The sequence below is a fragment of the Centruroides vittatus genome, unplaced genomic scaffold (assembly GCF_030686945.1).
Source record: "Centruroides vittatus isolate TY-2023 unplaced genomic scaffold, ASM3068694v2 contig_2433, whole genome shotgun sequence".
In the NCBI taxonomy this organism is placed as follows: Eukaryota; Metazoa; Arthropoda; class Arachnida; order Scorpiones; family Buthidae; genus Centruroides; species Centruroides vittatus.
Genome location: NW_027121533.1, coordinates 597548 through 613895, shown reverse-complemented (window position 1 = coordinate 613895; position 16348 = coordinate 597548). Strand labels below are relative to the sequence as shown.

The window sequence follows — 16348 nt, the reverse complement described above, 5'->3', positions numbered from 1 at the left end:
TAGATATATAACAATGAGGTGTGAAAAATATTTTTCTTATATATGATTAAGTTTACTATAAAAAGTAAATTAAACTGTATACACTATATTATAAAAAGTAAAGTGCAGAAAGATTGGCAAGTTAATTCCAACAAATCTTGTGTGAGTAAACTTCCATATGGATTTAAGCTACTATTAATAATTGTTGTGATTATCTGTCAGAAGCTTCAAGAGTTCTGCCTTTCCTATCTTCTCACAAAACTGTTTACACTTAGAAACTTAGACTTGCAACAGTATTATTTATCAAGTGTTGAGCCTTTTTTTTCTACTTTATTACCCAACATGGCATTCTTAAGATATGCTTGTACTGCAGTGGCATAGTTGGTTCCAAGTGCAGACTGGAAGTATTTTGAGAAATCATGCAACTACAAAGTTTCCTGTTCATACAAGCAAACTTATGTTTTATGCAAGAACTTCCACAGGTTCTTGGTAAGTTACCTTATAAAGCTGTTTACACTAATGATAGTAATGTTAGACAGTAACAAGCACAAGTTCTCTCTCTAGTCTAAATGCCAGCTTAAAAGTTCTACCTGATAAATCTTTTATATATGTAGTTTTTAATTTGAATTGGCTGTGGCCATCCATTTTATCCAAGTTTTTGGTTATCCAAGGTAGCATCAATCCACATTACTTTGGATAACTAGAGCTCTCAACAAGTCCAAATCTTAAGCCAAAGAAATCAACTTTTATACACAGATATCCCTTGTATAACACGGTAGTTATATTCCGAAAAAATGCCATGTTATGCAAATCTGTGCTATATGAAACAAAGGATTAATGCAACACATGAGATTTGGTTCCAGAAGTTAGCAAAAGTGTACTATTCTTTATCGTTACTAAGAGAGATATGTTTATTAAAGCAATCAATAATTTATTTCCAATCAATAATTAAGTAACAATTACAATTAAAAGTACTGTATCACACATTAATATTAATTTTAATTAAATAGGAGAATTTAAACTATTATATCTGATAACAAACAACCACACACCAGGGTGTATAAAATAAAATGTTACTCACAAAGAAGAACCCAGGAGGGGTTTTGAAAACGTTTGTAGTGACTGATATTGTGTGTTACACACCAGTTAAAGGTTTTTGTGAGTAACATTTTATATCATCATCTTAGATTTTTTGTTGATCTTGATCCACATCATCTTAATTTTTTAAAAAATTTTTTTCATAAAATCTGATATTTTTATTTATGTTCTTTTTTCTAAAAGATCTTTATAAATTTCATTATATGGAGCCATTCATTTCTGAAGTTCTCTCAAACTTCATGCTTTCAGTGGAAGAATCTATATTTAGAAAGTAAAGCTCCAATTGTTTGGCCAAATTTATCCCTTCTCATATGCTCTTTAGGGTAAAATTTTGAGCTTCAGAATTTTCACCTGTGCTATCATCTTCCAATTACTTTGGTTGATCTCATACCATTTCAATCAAATTTGCTTCATCAATCTCTTCTTCCAATAGTTCTTGGATATCTTCAAGATTCATGTCATCAAAACCTTCCCCTCCCACAGATTTAGCAAATTTTGAGTATAGCTTCAGTTCTGTTTTCTGCTGGATCAATTACATTGGAACCTTGAGTCAACTCTGACCATAAATTTTTCCAACAGGCATTCAATGCTGATGGTTTTATTTCTTTGATAAACAAAGACATGAGATTAATACAGTCCAAAATTGTGAGCAGCTTCCATGCCTGTATGACTTCAATAGATTCGTCATCTATTTTATTCACAATCCATTATAACGAATGCTTGATGTAATGAGTTTAAAATGTGCTATGATTCCCTGATCTAATGGTTGAAATTGTATTTGGTAGTAAGAATATTATTTCAGCATTTGGGTAATTTAAATTTTTCAGGTAGCTTGGTGCATTATCCAATATTTTATCAATGTTTTACCATGTGATCTCCTGACGCATTACTACACACAAGTAATGTTACACATTCTTTTGATGCTTTAAAACCTGATGCAGCTTTTCCTTTTTTTGAAATATATGTTCTCTTGGGCAATTTTTCCACCAAACACTTGTCTAATCTGCATTAAAAACCTGGTGTGTCATGAATCCGCCTCATTCAATAATTTGTTGCAATTCCTTTGAATATTTTTTGGCAGCTTCATTATCAGCCAATGTTGTTTCCCCCTGTATTTTTACGTTATGTAATGTGTAACATTTTTTAAAAAACTCAAACCAACCTTTACCAGCTACAAAGATAGACTGTTCTCCATTTTCTCTTTAAACAGTTGTAAATTTTTAAAAATTTCTGTTTAATAACATTGGCATCTAGTGGAATCTGTTTTTTAAACAGTCATAAATATAAACATTAAAAGCTTTTTCCATCTTCTCAATTATTGGTTCTCTAGTACACACTCATATTTGTAAAAATGGAACATCCTGCAGTAAAAGAACCTCTAATTTTTTGATTTTTTGTTCATTTTTTTGTATGGCCCAGATTGTTGCTTCATGTAAATTAAAAGATTTTGCAACATATGATATTTTTTCCTCCTTTCTTCAGCCCATCCAAAATCTGAACTTTTAATTCCAGTGAAATGAAATGCCTTTAAAGATAATTTTTATTTATATCATAGTTCTATTAAATATATATATTTAATAGAACTTATATATAAATTAAACAGAAAGATTTTGTGTATTTTTAACATAACTTAGATCTGCGATTTATTTAGAACCGCTGGAAAATTTAACACATTATTGTTAGTGTGAGATTGAATTCTTTGTTTAGAAGAATATTTTAAACTTGTTACTTCACATTTTGTTTGAATAAAATCAAGGTGTAATGTCTTTAGAAAGAAAGCATATCAGGCATGTTATTCTTTTTGTGTTTCAGAAAAGTTGTAGCATCAAACAAACCATAAAAATTATTCATAATGCACATGGGAAAGATGCAACTAAATTTACCTAAAACTACTGGATACAAAATGTATGGGAGTCAACAAAGAAAAGATGCAGGAAAGTTATTTTTAAAAAATATTGATGAATAACAAGTCATAGATTTCCAACAAATTTTAAAGTGTCACAGACAGGTATTGTTGAAACACTTTCTTGACTTAAAATGGTCGCAAAACATGATGTTTGCATTCCGCACGCATTAAGTGAAAGAAGAAAAAAAAAAACAGAATCGAGTATAATTTTATAATTTTGTCTCACCAAGATAAAATGCAATCCTAGAGTTGCCTATTTTTAAATTACTTACTTATTTTTATCATAAAAATTTTTTATAGATGACAAAATAAGTTATTAATCAAAAATTTGTTCTAACGGGTCGCACTGTTCAGTCAAGTACTGAGTGATCTTTTTCTAAAATTTGTGTTCAAATACTGATATAAGATTCCGCTGAATTTCCTTTGTCACTTTTATGAATGACTATTTTTCTACGGTTAAAAAAGTTTAATAACACCTACCTAAAAATGTTTAAATAAACTTTACAAAAAACAAAGACTAATGTACAAAAACAAAATGCAGTGACAACGCTAAAGTTTGAAAGTGACGACAATGACACCTGATTTCCAAGCAACAAGGAAGAAGAAAAATATTGCTATGTCAGTTTTCATTAAAGTAAACCTGATGAAAGGCACAAAAGAAATTAAAAATTTCAATATTGTAAAGTCCTTGTGCAAATTTGAGACAACACACATGCTTACACATACAAAAAAATATCAAATAATGGAGTTTGTACTTAAAAATTGTGAAATTTTGTACATAAGATTTCCTGATTTCTCAAATCATGTTAGAGCAAACCCGGAAGTTATGTTGTCTGGGAGATTAATGCAATTTGAAAATTGGGGATGAGCAAAGCCATGTTATAGAAGTACCATGTTGTATGAGGGATACAGTATTTGATAAATTACAACTCTCTTGCTAAATATTATTTATCATCAGAAATCTATGTAATCATATTTATTTTGTCATTTGAAACATTTTAAACAGGAATCATCAAAATTATAAAAAATTTAAAACTTTATGCTCATTCTCACTATAATAAAAACTTTGGCATCGATTAATTGCAAATTTCTAAGCTATTGAGATGATAATGTAGTCAAAGTTTATGATAATGATGTTTCTTGAAAAAGTTTTTCCTATTTAAATGACAGTTAATATATTTTTTTACAATTTTATATCATTATTCTTATTAATATAAATTATTATTATTATTTATTGATATTATACATATTGCAGTATTATGACAGGCTCTAAATATATAACTGTAAATATTTTGTCATAACTTTAAAAAATATATCAGGAAAACTATAAAAGCATAAATAAATTTACATTAAACAATAATTGATACTAAAAAACTGAATTTATGAAATATGAACAACTGATCATCGTATAAAAAATAAAAGTATATTCTAGAAAAATAATGCTTTGTGCTGACTTTATAAATGTACTGTACAATCTAAAGGCAGTACATTAAAAATATAAATGAATTACCACAAAACAAAATTTTAATCTTGGAAAAATACACATAAAATAAAATATTAGGCTCATGACAATAACTCAGTGAAAGGAACAAAAATTTAAAAGTTAATAAAACTTTAAGTTACGGAAACTATCATTATTTTAATGAGATTGCAAATATCACAATACAAAAAATATAGTTAGACTTAAATACATTATATTTTTTTTAAATATTTATATGTACCAGTACAAACTAACAATGCACTGTTATAATGACTCGCGGTAAGATTATTATTTGGAAAAAGTCTGTTACACAAGTTTATTATTGATTCATTGCTCCTTGCTCAATGATGTTTTCAATGTAATTAATCATCTCAAAAGAATCTTGTTTTACAAATGATGGTAGTTTCTAGAAATCCCTATAAAATCTCAACCTTTCCTGGCTTCCTTATATGTAACAGACAAGATCTTAGCTATTGATAGAATTTATTTTTTATCTTCTCTGCTTGGTTCTTTACTTAAGCAATGGTGTTGTCTTCAGATAAATGTCCACAGACAGCTACATCATAGCATTGATAATCTCTCTGAATGACACTTTTTCATTACTCATTGATGTAATAAGATTGACCCAGTCTTCTTCAATAACTCTGATGAATTCTGAATGAAATTTCAATTTATTCAATAAATTAAATTGAATGAAACTTGCTTTTGTAAAGCAATTTGCAATGGTGCCTTGTGAAACGTCATTCCAAGCTTTGTTGAGCTGAAAAAACTGTGGACCTATAAATTCTCACTGTCGTTCGTCTGTCCTTAATCTCAAGAATGGTGTTATACCCTGTTTGCACCATGCATTTCAATCTAGATTGTGATCAAGGTCGGCGACTATGCCCTGGTGCGACCTCCCTCGACCATTTCAATCTCGACTGAAATGAGGTTCAATCGCAATTGACTGAAGAGAGTTCTTGAAGCTAGATCCAGTCATAAGAGAGAACCCACAATCCCACGCACGCAAGAAAATACAAGATGACGATGGAACATGTGTCAAGCTATCGACAGAGAAAAAAGATACTGTATTTGCAGAGACGATGACATCTGTCTATTATTAGATAAATGGCAAGACAAAGAAAGTACTGTATTTATTTCTAACCAAAACTTCCATTTTGCTTGTTGGTGTTCATGACTTACCGTGTAATTATGTCAGTTTTATCATCACATGTAATAGCCGGGCTGTTCTCAAGAGGACTGCCTGTGCGAACAGCACAACGTTCGACTAGCGACAGTCACAATCCAGATTGTAAGTAAATCAAGATTGAAGTGAGTCGTGGATTGTGTGCGAACGTAATATTAGATAGATTAAAGTCAAGACCCAGATATGGAAAGATTAGAGAAACTGATTAACTATATATGAACTTCTGGTTAAATTGGAAGTGGCATGATTTCAATTCAAAAATTTTCTCCACAACAGAGTTAAATAGATAATTGGCATGACTGTTATTTTCAGGAAAGTATAATGTACAGGACAAGATAACTAATATGAGATCAGGAGCATATATTTTAAATTAAAAATTCAGCCTAGAATTGTGATGATGTCACAATAATTTTTGCTCATTAACCAACTGTAGCCTAGTTTGATGAGGCAGTGAGTTTGATGGAAACCTAGCAGATTCCCTTTAAATGCACATTATTCATCTTTAATAACACGCAACTTCTTTTAGACTCAAAATGTTGGTAAAATTTTGAATTTTATGCCATAAAATTAGATGCATAATTGTACACAATATCAATCTTCAACTTTGATGTCATCATCATCTATCTCCTTAAAAATGCAAAAGAAAACACACAAAAAATTAAACAAAGTATCCCAATCTTAAATTTTGGGTGAGTGAAATGTTATCCCAAAACTACTTAAACGTATAGAATATATTAAGTCTATGGAACAAAAATAAAATTTGAGGAAAGGATCTGACTTATTGAGAATTTATTGTAATTTGGAGTTAATAATTCTGTACATCAGATTAATCGGTTGAAGTAATCTTTCATTGATTACATTTTAAAAAATTCTTTGATTTAAAATTAAGTCATTGATAACATTTTAAGAAAATTCCTAGGTTTGACATGTAATATTATATTTGCTAATAAAATAAATCATTTTCAAAGTGACATTCATAAAATATATAGTAACATATTATCAAACAAACTATTAACAAACTAATATTCTTTTAATGGATTTTAACACAATAAAAAACCAAAATATTACTTTAAGCAAAGTTCTCAGGAAATTATTATATTATTTCTTTTGTTATACAATAAACAATGGAACAAGAAGAAACAATTATCCTCATTACTACTTAAAATACACTTTTAACATATTACGATAACTTATTTATTTATTGTCTAAATATAATAAATATTAATATTCATTAAAATTACTTTTCAGATACTAAATTTATTAAGCAGGAAAATTATTTACATTAACTAGTGATATTTTTTAATATAAAATTCAATAAAATTAGTCTTATAAATCAAATTTATTTGACTGCCATGTTTACAATATACAGTATGAGAAACTTACCGTATCAACTTATTACATATAAGTTACCTGCTTTATATTCATCACATAATTTACTTAAGAAAACTTCATATATTGAATTTAAAAGTATATGAATAAATAAGTTCCTATTCAGGTCATTTATAAAAACATTCATTTAACTTAATGATTAAAGTTTAATAAAGCATCAAAACTTTTATATACATGTAAAATTTAAATATGTTTTATATTAAATTTCAGTTTGTTATACATAAATATTAACTAGTGCTAAGAAGATCATAACACAATGAGTTCATTCAAGTTTGCAGTTCATCCGCTACACAACAAACACCCTCAAGCTTTTGAAACTATGTTAATAAGCATATGTTTAACTTCTAAAGATTTGCTTATTTATATTTAAGAAAAAATACAAATATTTTTTCTCCAATAAAATAATGAATAATTATATATATGAAAAGATACTTGCAAATCTATCTAGTTTAGAACTATCTAAAATTATAAATTTCATGATTCACATAAAATTTAAATACTATGGTAATATTTTAAATCTATAGAAAATACTAAAACACAATCAAAGCTATTAATAGAGCAAAATTTTATTTTTTATGTTATATTTCAAATTAGATATTTTGGAGAATCAATCTTTCAACAACTTACTTCATATCTGGTAAATTTATAAAGATTGTGTGTTTTTTTATAAATTTAAAATACTACAACAGTATTTAATTTTATAACTACTTCAATTTCATATGTTTGTGAATTATGAAACTTACAATTTTAGTTATTTTTAAACTAGATAGTTTTTCTTAAAGGTAAATAAGCAGAAATTTTAGCAGCTTTTAAAAAATTAAACATATGCTTATCTTATTGTTTAGAAGGATAGGATTTAACTATTTAAAATAATTATTTTTGAAGTATACTTTATAAAGCTTTGTAAAACATTTATGACTTCTGAATCAAAGAATTGCCTGAAAAAGCTGATTTAGTTAGTTGTTCATTTGATGTATCCATAACAAGAGAGCTTCTGCATGTAATGCTTATGTAACAATAAATCCAATAACCTGATTAATTAATTGCTCTAGTAAAATTACTTTATATCTAATTATTAAATGAGCCTTACTACAGCACAACAAATCCAGCAGATCATTTGACATTAATATAATGCAGTGAGTACACACACACACACACGTACATTGTATATTGCTAGTATTATAACAACATAGCAAAACAGATTAAATTTAGCAAGATCATTAAAACTACTGATTCAAGGATACAAATTTGCAAATACTAGTAATTCATGTAATAAGATTAATATTTCAGTAAATTGCATTAATGATGGTTTATCATAAATTATACATATATTCAGATAAGCATTATATTAATGCCAAACAATCCACTGGATTTGTCAAACTATATTAAAGATAGTTTAATAATTAGATATAAAGTAATTTGATTAGAGTAATTGTTAATTACTCCAATCAAATTACTTTATATCTAATTATTGGATTTGTTTGTTATATAAACATGACATGCGGCTCTTGTTTTGGTTACATTAAATGAACTAACTAAATCAGCTTTCTCAGGTAATTCTTTGATTCAAAATTCATGCAAAACTCAGAACTGTTTTATAAAGCTTTATAAATAATTACACTTCAATATAATTCAGTTTTAATTAGTTAAATCCTTTGTCTCTATCATAATAATATTTAAAACTTTAACATATTCATTTCAAAAATAAAACATATAAGGGTTTAGTGTTGCCACCAGGCCAGTTTTCACTCAGTACAGTTTTTTATTCATTGTCTGGACTAATTATTAATTTGTCCGGTTTTTGTAGAAATCATGAAATTATGATGAAACAAAATACTATACTCGCAAATATTTTTATAAATTTATTTTATATTAATGGTTAAAGACTTCACACTCCCACCGAAACTTATTCCCCATCTCACCCTGTCATATGTCTGGTTGCAACCTGTGTTGACCTTTTTTTTTCTTTGTTCTCTACAGCAAACAATGTAAATTTAAATTTAATTGTTAGCTAATTTCATTTGTTCCTACACAAGTCCCTAACTGACTTAGAACTGGCATGCATGTTATTCTTGGCACATTGCGCATGCCTCCTACCATTTCAAAATCAAACCGGTTGGGGACTTGTGTTGGAACAAACCTGTCATCTGGGTCAGCAATTTTGAAAAGATGGTAACACTATTACGGTTTCATAGAGTAACTTTCTAGTCTTAAAACAAAACAAAATTTATTTGTTGAGTAAATTTCTAATTTTTCTTCTAGAGTAGTGGTACCAAACTATGACCCTTGGTACACATTAATCTGATCTATGATCATATTTGATGCAAAACTGACAAACAAAAGAAACAGGCCTACTTTTAGTATATAAGGAACATACAAAGTATTTACAGCCCTACTTAAATATAACTTCAAACTTTGTTTATTTTAATTCATTTAGGAAACAGATGATCTAACCTATAATTTTTAATCTAAAACAATAAAGTGAAATTTTAAACTTTTTAATTATTCAACTGAATTTTTGATTATAAAGATGTAACTATTTTAAATTTATCTCATTTTATGTTGATCTCTCTGGTTAACAATTTTTGGAGTGTGCTATTAATAACCAAACAAAAAAGAAACAGACAAAACTCTTCTTAAACCACTAATATTCATTTGAAATATAGACCTATACAAAAACTATAATGTAGAATAACATACAGATAATATAAAGTTAAATAAATGAACAAACTTGCATATATGAGATTTTTTTCATTATATACAGATTCATTTAATATCAGTTAAAATAATATATACAGTGACCTCTCACTTATAAACCTCTCATTTAAGTGGCACACTCAGTTATGAAACATTTTCCACAGGTCCTGGCTGAAGCCTATGAGAGATAATGTCTAAAATCTCTCATTTGAATGACACTATCAGTTCTACACCTCTACAAATATTTCAGACTAATGTATTTTTCAAAAACAAGAATAGAGTGGGGTCACTATGTCATAGGTTAAAAGGTGCCCAGGAAGATAAGAAAGTGGAGAGGATTATCATACTGGACATAATAGCTGTTTTTAGAAAGAGAATGGATACTGGCTATACATTTAGCTAAAACAAGTGGTAATGTCATAACCCTTAAGCGACCATTGTCATGTATGTCCAGACTATCATTACATTCCCCTATAGCTGTTGCCAGGTATGTATTGACTAATAACTTGTGTATGAATATTGTGTCAGACCACAATTATTTACATGAATATTTTTCAAATTTTGTCAAATTGACTTTCCCTGACATGTATTCTACCTATGTCAAAGTAACTATCAGATGGCCAATAAAATTTCCAAAATCCCCATACTTCCAGTTTATACCCTATGGAGATTTTAACACAGGAAAATACAGTACTGTATTTCAGCCCCACCTTTGCAGTAAAACTTGGATATGCACATTAATTTCTGTGTGACATAGGTAGTTAGTACCTATGTCACACAGAAATTACCAGATTTCACTTTGTATTTTGAATTTAAAAGAAATAATGCTTTTAACTGTGATAATCAATACTGAAAGGGTTAGTTATATATTTAACATTTTTCATTCAAGTTGGTTAATCTGTTCTTTGTACAACTCTCTCTTATACGACTTTTTATCATGTTCCCTTTAAAGTCATATAACTGAAAAGGTCACTGTATATATTATCTTAAATATATTATCTTATATTAAATGTATTCATAAAAATGTTTTTATTTTGTTTACAAAATTATCTTATCCACATTTAAAGATATAATATTAAAGTCTAAAGCAACAAAAAATGGAATAATCATAATTTCATATTTACAGATGTAATGTCATCTTAATTTCTAAATGGTCAATAGAATTCACTTCTTTCAGATTACAATGTAGCAATAAAAATAATTAAAATGAAAATCTTCATTTTGTTTTTATTCTAATATTTTGCAAGATTCATTTTCAACACAAATTTCTGCAAAAAATTTAAATTAATAAACCAAATTTCTAAAACTCCATAATAAATTTGCTTATAGATGGTTACCTAGAGATAAAAGACTACTTGGAGTGTGTATAATTTTGTAATTATGGAATTGTTAGTCTCATCTATACATATATTTAAATGTTAATTTTTGAGCAATTTTAACTTCATTTAGAAATATTTTGTATTTAAATTTAAAAAGTTCTAAAAAATGTCTTCATTATGAAGCATAAAAAGTTCATAAACTATTTAATCAATTTAATTTTGTTTCATTAAAAAAATAAATTGCAATTATAGCAAAAGCCTCATCTAAGCATCAATCGATTAAATTGCATTTCAGGTGAATTAGCATCTCTAACTTATATTATACAATTTACTTTGCAGTTTAATAATTTAATATATAATTATCAGCAAAATGAATTTATTTTGTTTTTCGCTTTATAAAATTCCAGGTTCTGGTTTTATTTAAGTAACTTCTATTCTCATTCAATAGATCTTTGTTGTTTTGTTATAAAACATGTATCTTTCCTTATTATATATCTCTTACCTTTGCAATAAAATATATACTCTTTCCTTATAAGTTCTTAGACATTTGTTAATTTTTTTTCTTTGTAAATGAAGTCGAGTTAATGGAAGTTTTTATTATGAATAAATAATAGTTATCACCTCAATAAAAGTTTTAATATTGGCCAATGCAGAACATACAAGATGGAACATGTGAAGTTTTTGTTATACATAAATGCAATTTTCATAACGTAATAAGTATATTATAGTTTTATAATACAATTTTCAACAAAATACTCTCTTCATCAGAATACGAAAAACATGTTAACAAATTATACAAATTAAAATTTATATTGTCCATTTACATGAAGTAGCTCTTAAAATTTAAAAAATTGTTCCTAGAAACTAGTTTTCATTCTTTTAATTTCTGAACACACTAAACTGCATTCAATATCAAAAATTAAATTGGATTCAATGAGTAATATATAACTCATATTGTTTAAATTTTATTTTCAAATAACTTGACACAGAAAAAAATTATTATTAAATATTTTTTTTAAAATCATTCATGTAATTTTCTCAAATTACTTTTATTTTTAACACAGATTTAAAACTCTTGCAAAACAAAAATATAAAAATAAAATATTTTTATACTGTTGTATGAGAGTTTGTGTCATTGACTTTACAATATTTTGAAATTTCTCACTAAAAAAATACCTATGATACATATTAAATATGGATAAATCAATTATATCAAAAAATCTGAAAAAAGTAAATGATCAATCAAAGGTTCACTGAAACATCCAGATATACTGTTTATTATTATATAAGTGATGATAATTTATTTTAGGCAAATTGCACAATATGAATAAGTTATTACAATATTCACTAAGAAAGATAAAATTTCAACATTTAAATAATTAAAAAATTGTATAACGTTTTGCTATTGATTAGTTCTATAAGCTTGGATAAAGTATTAACAAGCTTTAGATAATGCTACAAATAAGAATTTATAGAATCTTAAATCTAAATATTTATCCAATGCACATAAATATACCAGAAATATCCAGCACAAATTATACTTACTGAAAGTAAAGCCAAATTATTTATCAAAATTACTTAATTGTCATCAGTACTCAAAATTTCTAGTTTAAACTTAAAGATTGAATTGGCTATTTTAAAATTTAAATTATATGCATCCTATAATCCATATCTGGGTGTAAAATATCAACAAAGAAGTGATATTACAATGAAAATAAGTTTAGATATATTCTTGAAACATCAATGGTGAAATTATCTATTAAAAAAATACCATTAGTATTGATCCGAATTAAAAACCTCATGAATAACATCAATTTATAACAGCATGTTTTTAAATTTTTTGACATATCAAAGATGCGACAGACAAAATGTAATGCTACATATTACTGGAAATTATTATTATATAAAATATATTTTACACATTTCTTGCAACTGTTACATTGTTTAGAATTTTTATAATGAATAAAATACTTAATACTTTTAAAAGAGGTTCATTATTCAAATGTTCAACAAAACCTCATTCAATTAAAAGTAAAAAAGAATTTGCTTTAATGGAGTTAACTCCACTTGCTTCATTAAAGCAAATATTTTTTGTTTTTAAATTTAAAATTTTTATATAATAAATTACCTTGTTCAATTTTATTGGTTTATGAATGGTTAACTGAAACAGTTGTAAATTTGTTGTTATACAAATGAATCTTTTAGATTCATAAAAAAAAAAAAAAACCTAACTCAAAAACAAAATATATACTTTATTTAAATCAATATTGCCAATGAACAGATTGACAATGATTAGTCAATGAACAGAAATTGACAAAAATATTGCTCAAGTTATAACATTATTGAATAATAATTCGTATACTTTGAACTATTTCGGTTAAACTTTCATAAATCCAAATAAGTAAGTGAAGATTCTACTAATCATTACTACTTGAATAATGAAAGCATTGTTTACTTATTCAGATTTATGATATTACTGAAACAGTTCATTATAATAAATAAATAATGAAATATTTGGTTCACAGAAAAAAAAGCCTAAAATCTCAAGGACACATGACCCTAATTACATTAATTACATTCTTACGTAATTAATGAAGATTGGCAAGAATATTGCTTGAGATTTAACCCTATTGGGCAATTAATATGCAACTTTTTGGTAGTCAAAGTTGAAATCACAAACATGAAAACAATATACATAAAAATTGCATGTGTAAGTAGTCAATTTTGATAATAAACACGTCTAATAACAAATATATATTGTTTATATTGTAAATATATAATAAATGATTGTATTTTTTGTAAAAAATTGAAACTCTTTTAAGCCTAATTACTACAAAGGGGTCTCACCTGCTGCTCTAGACCTTTTCCATTTTGGGTGGATTCATTAATCATATTACACAATCAATGAGATGTTTTAGCTTTCACTTAATATCGACACCTACCAACAAACAATGTAAAAACCCTCTTAAAACTAACAAAAAATTAAAGTTCTGTCTCCGATATCGAAACCCACAATCAATGGTGGTTATGACGTCTTACACCGGAAACCAGATGCAATCATCCAAATTTAGTTTCGGACGTTAAGAACGGCAAAAATAATCCTGTTAAGTTCGGGGAATAAAAATGATTAAATATAAATATTAATTATTATATATATAGAAAAGTTATTAATATTTAAATAATAATATTTACGATTTTTATTTCGGATCGACAGTTTCGGAAGCGACAGAAATTTCAAAAAACGAAAAAAAAAGGAAAGAAGAAGAAAGAAAAAAAGCAGACGGCGCATTTTGAGGAATCGTTTGGTTACGCTATACGTCAGCATGATGTCATCTCTTCGGTTTTACAACGAACAATATCAAAAAATGACGTCTAATTATGGTAAAAGTGTGCAATAATTCAACCGAATAAAAAAAAAAATTGATGCAATCGTTTCGTCGTAATAGTATAGACTATTATGTGAATTTGACTTCATTTTGCACTCATCCATTGCAAAAAATATGTAGGAATGACGTCAAATTGACGTAAAAATGTGCATTATTGTGACAAAACGAATACAACTGAAGTTATTTTGAGAATTGTGTTAATAGTTTTCAAGTCTCCTTTCGATAATTTATCACCGGAAAAATTTAAAGCAATATCACTTTCTGATAGATTAAAGGATCAAGTACTTGTAGAGCTCAAAAGTCGGAAGATAAAAATAAAGTTAATTTATTTATTGCTTTTTCTTTGTATATATATATATATATATATATGTGTGTGTGTGTGTGTGTGTGTGTGTGTTATAGTGTTATACATTTACTTGGGATAATTAAAAATCAAATATAAATTGTAAAAAAAAACACTTTAAAAGGTAAAAGGAAAACACAAAAAAACTTACCTTCATCATCTATTAAGTATTAAACAAAAGAGATTTCAGTAATGAAACTAGATAAATGAATCAAAATAGGATTTAAATTTGTTGCAAAACACAATTGTAATCACTAAAAATAGTCATTCATACTTAAACAAAACTGAAACTAAAACTTCATTGTTTTTTGTGTGTTGTTTCGACTTGATAAGAAATTATTTGTGAGGATTTTAAATTATGAGGATTAAACTTGAGAGGATACTTTTAAACAAGTTTAAGCAATGTTCGTATCAGTGAATACATAATCAGAGAAGGTCCTACATAAAGGCAAAAAAAGACGAGGCCGAAACACTTTCGGGGCATGGCAAATTTTGCAGTATATTTTAATATTTATATCATCAAATTGGGAAAAATTGGAAATATAATTCTACCGTTATCTGTTGCATCTGACAAACGATCGTTTTCGCAGTTAAAATTGATCATATATTGCTGCTGCCAGGACCCATTTTTTGGGTTGCAATTTGAAAAATAGGGAGCGGAGAATTCAACCCCCGAAAATTGGCAACTCTGATTCTTATATGTATAGTCAGTCAGTGAATTTACTTGGCGGGGAGTCACTGCCGTGACTCTTGATAGTAAAGAATTTTCTTACTTGGTTCACCTTTTCGCAACTTTTAAACGTTAAAAAAAACTAACGCTAAGTATAAAAGAAATATTAAAAATGTTCAGTTCTATTAAATTTATTTACATAAGTCTCTCTGCTATTGTTGCAATTAATTCGAAATTAATAATTCATAAAAATTGCATATGTCGTATTATAAAAAAATATTTAGCTTAGACCGATCAGTTCTTTATTACGCCATTAAATAGGAACTAAACGTTCAAGAAATAAGATTAAATGTATTAAAAAGTTTCATCGAGAGAATTTTGAAACATCTACTTTTGATGGAATAAGCAGCATATGTGAAGTTTAATTAAAACGCTCAGTGTAAAGAAATATTACAACAGGTATTCTCAATTCAATCTCCTTAGCTTTGTTGGAATCTGATGTATCGGTTGGTTTATTGGTTTACGGCAACAACACACGGGGAATGTCCCCGAGATGACTTTCTACAGGAAACTGGCCCTATTTAGATGATACAAACGTAAAAAGAACTCGGAAAACTCTACGTAGCCAGCCCGTTGGCGAGGCGCAAACCCATGACCAACTTTCAATATTCGATTGTTTTATCCGTTTATGATGGGTGGAATGATCTGGGAAACATACCTGCACTCTCTAAGATCTTCGTTTATAATTTTCAAGATTTACACGAAGATGAATGTTAAAATAAGTGCAACATCGTGTCCTTGGTGCTTTGTCTTTTTGTCCTGCTGTAATCCTCCTACAATCTACAACTAAAATATCAGTTTTAATTTGAAACAGTGTTCTATTCAACTCTGTTTA

At 27.4% G+C, this 16348-nt stretch overlaps 1 protein-coding gene across 1 annotated transcript in view; it reads right to left on the bottom strand.

Annotated features, from left to right (window-relative positions):
* LOC136971289 (ATP-dependent RNA helicase DDX3X-like) overlaps positions 1-14113 on the bottom strand; it is a 58996-nt gene extending 44883 nt beyond the window's left edge. The window contains exon 1 of the mRNA XM_067265752.1: positions 13902-14113. Within this exon, the coding sequence (XP_067121853.1) occupies positions 13902-13946 (45 nt within the window). The 5' untranslated portion in view covers positions 13947-14113. The remainder of the gene's footprint in view (positions 1-13901) is intronic.
* Between the last annotated feature and the right edge of the window lie 2235 nt (positions 14114-16348).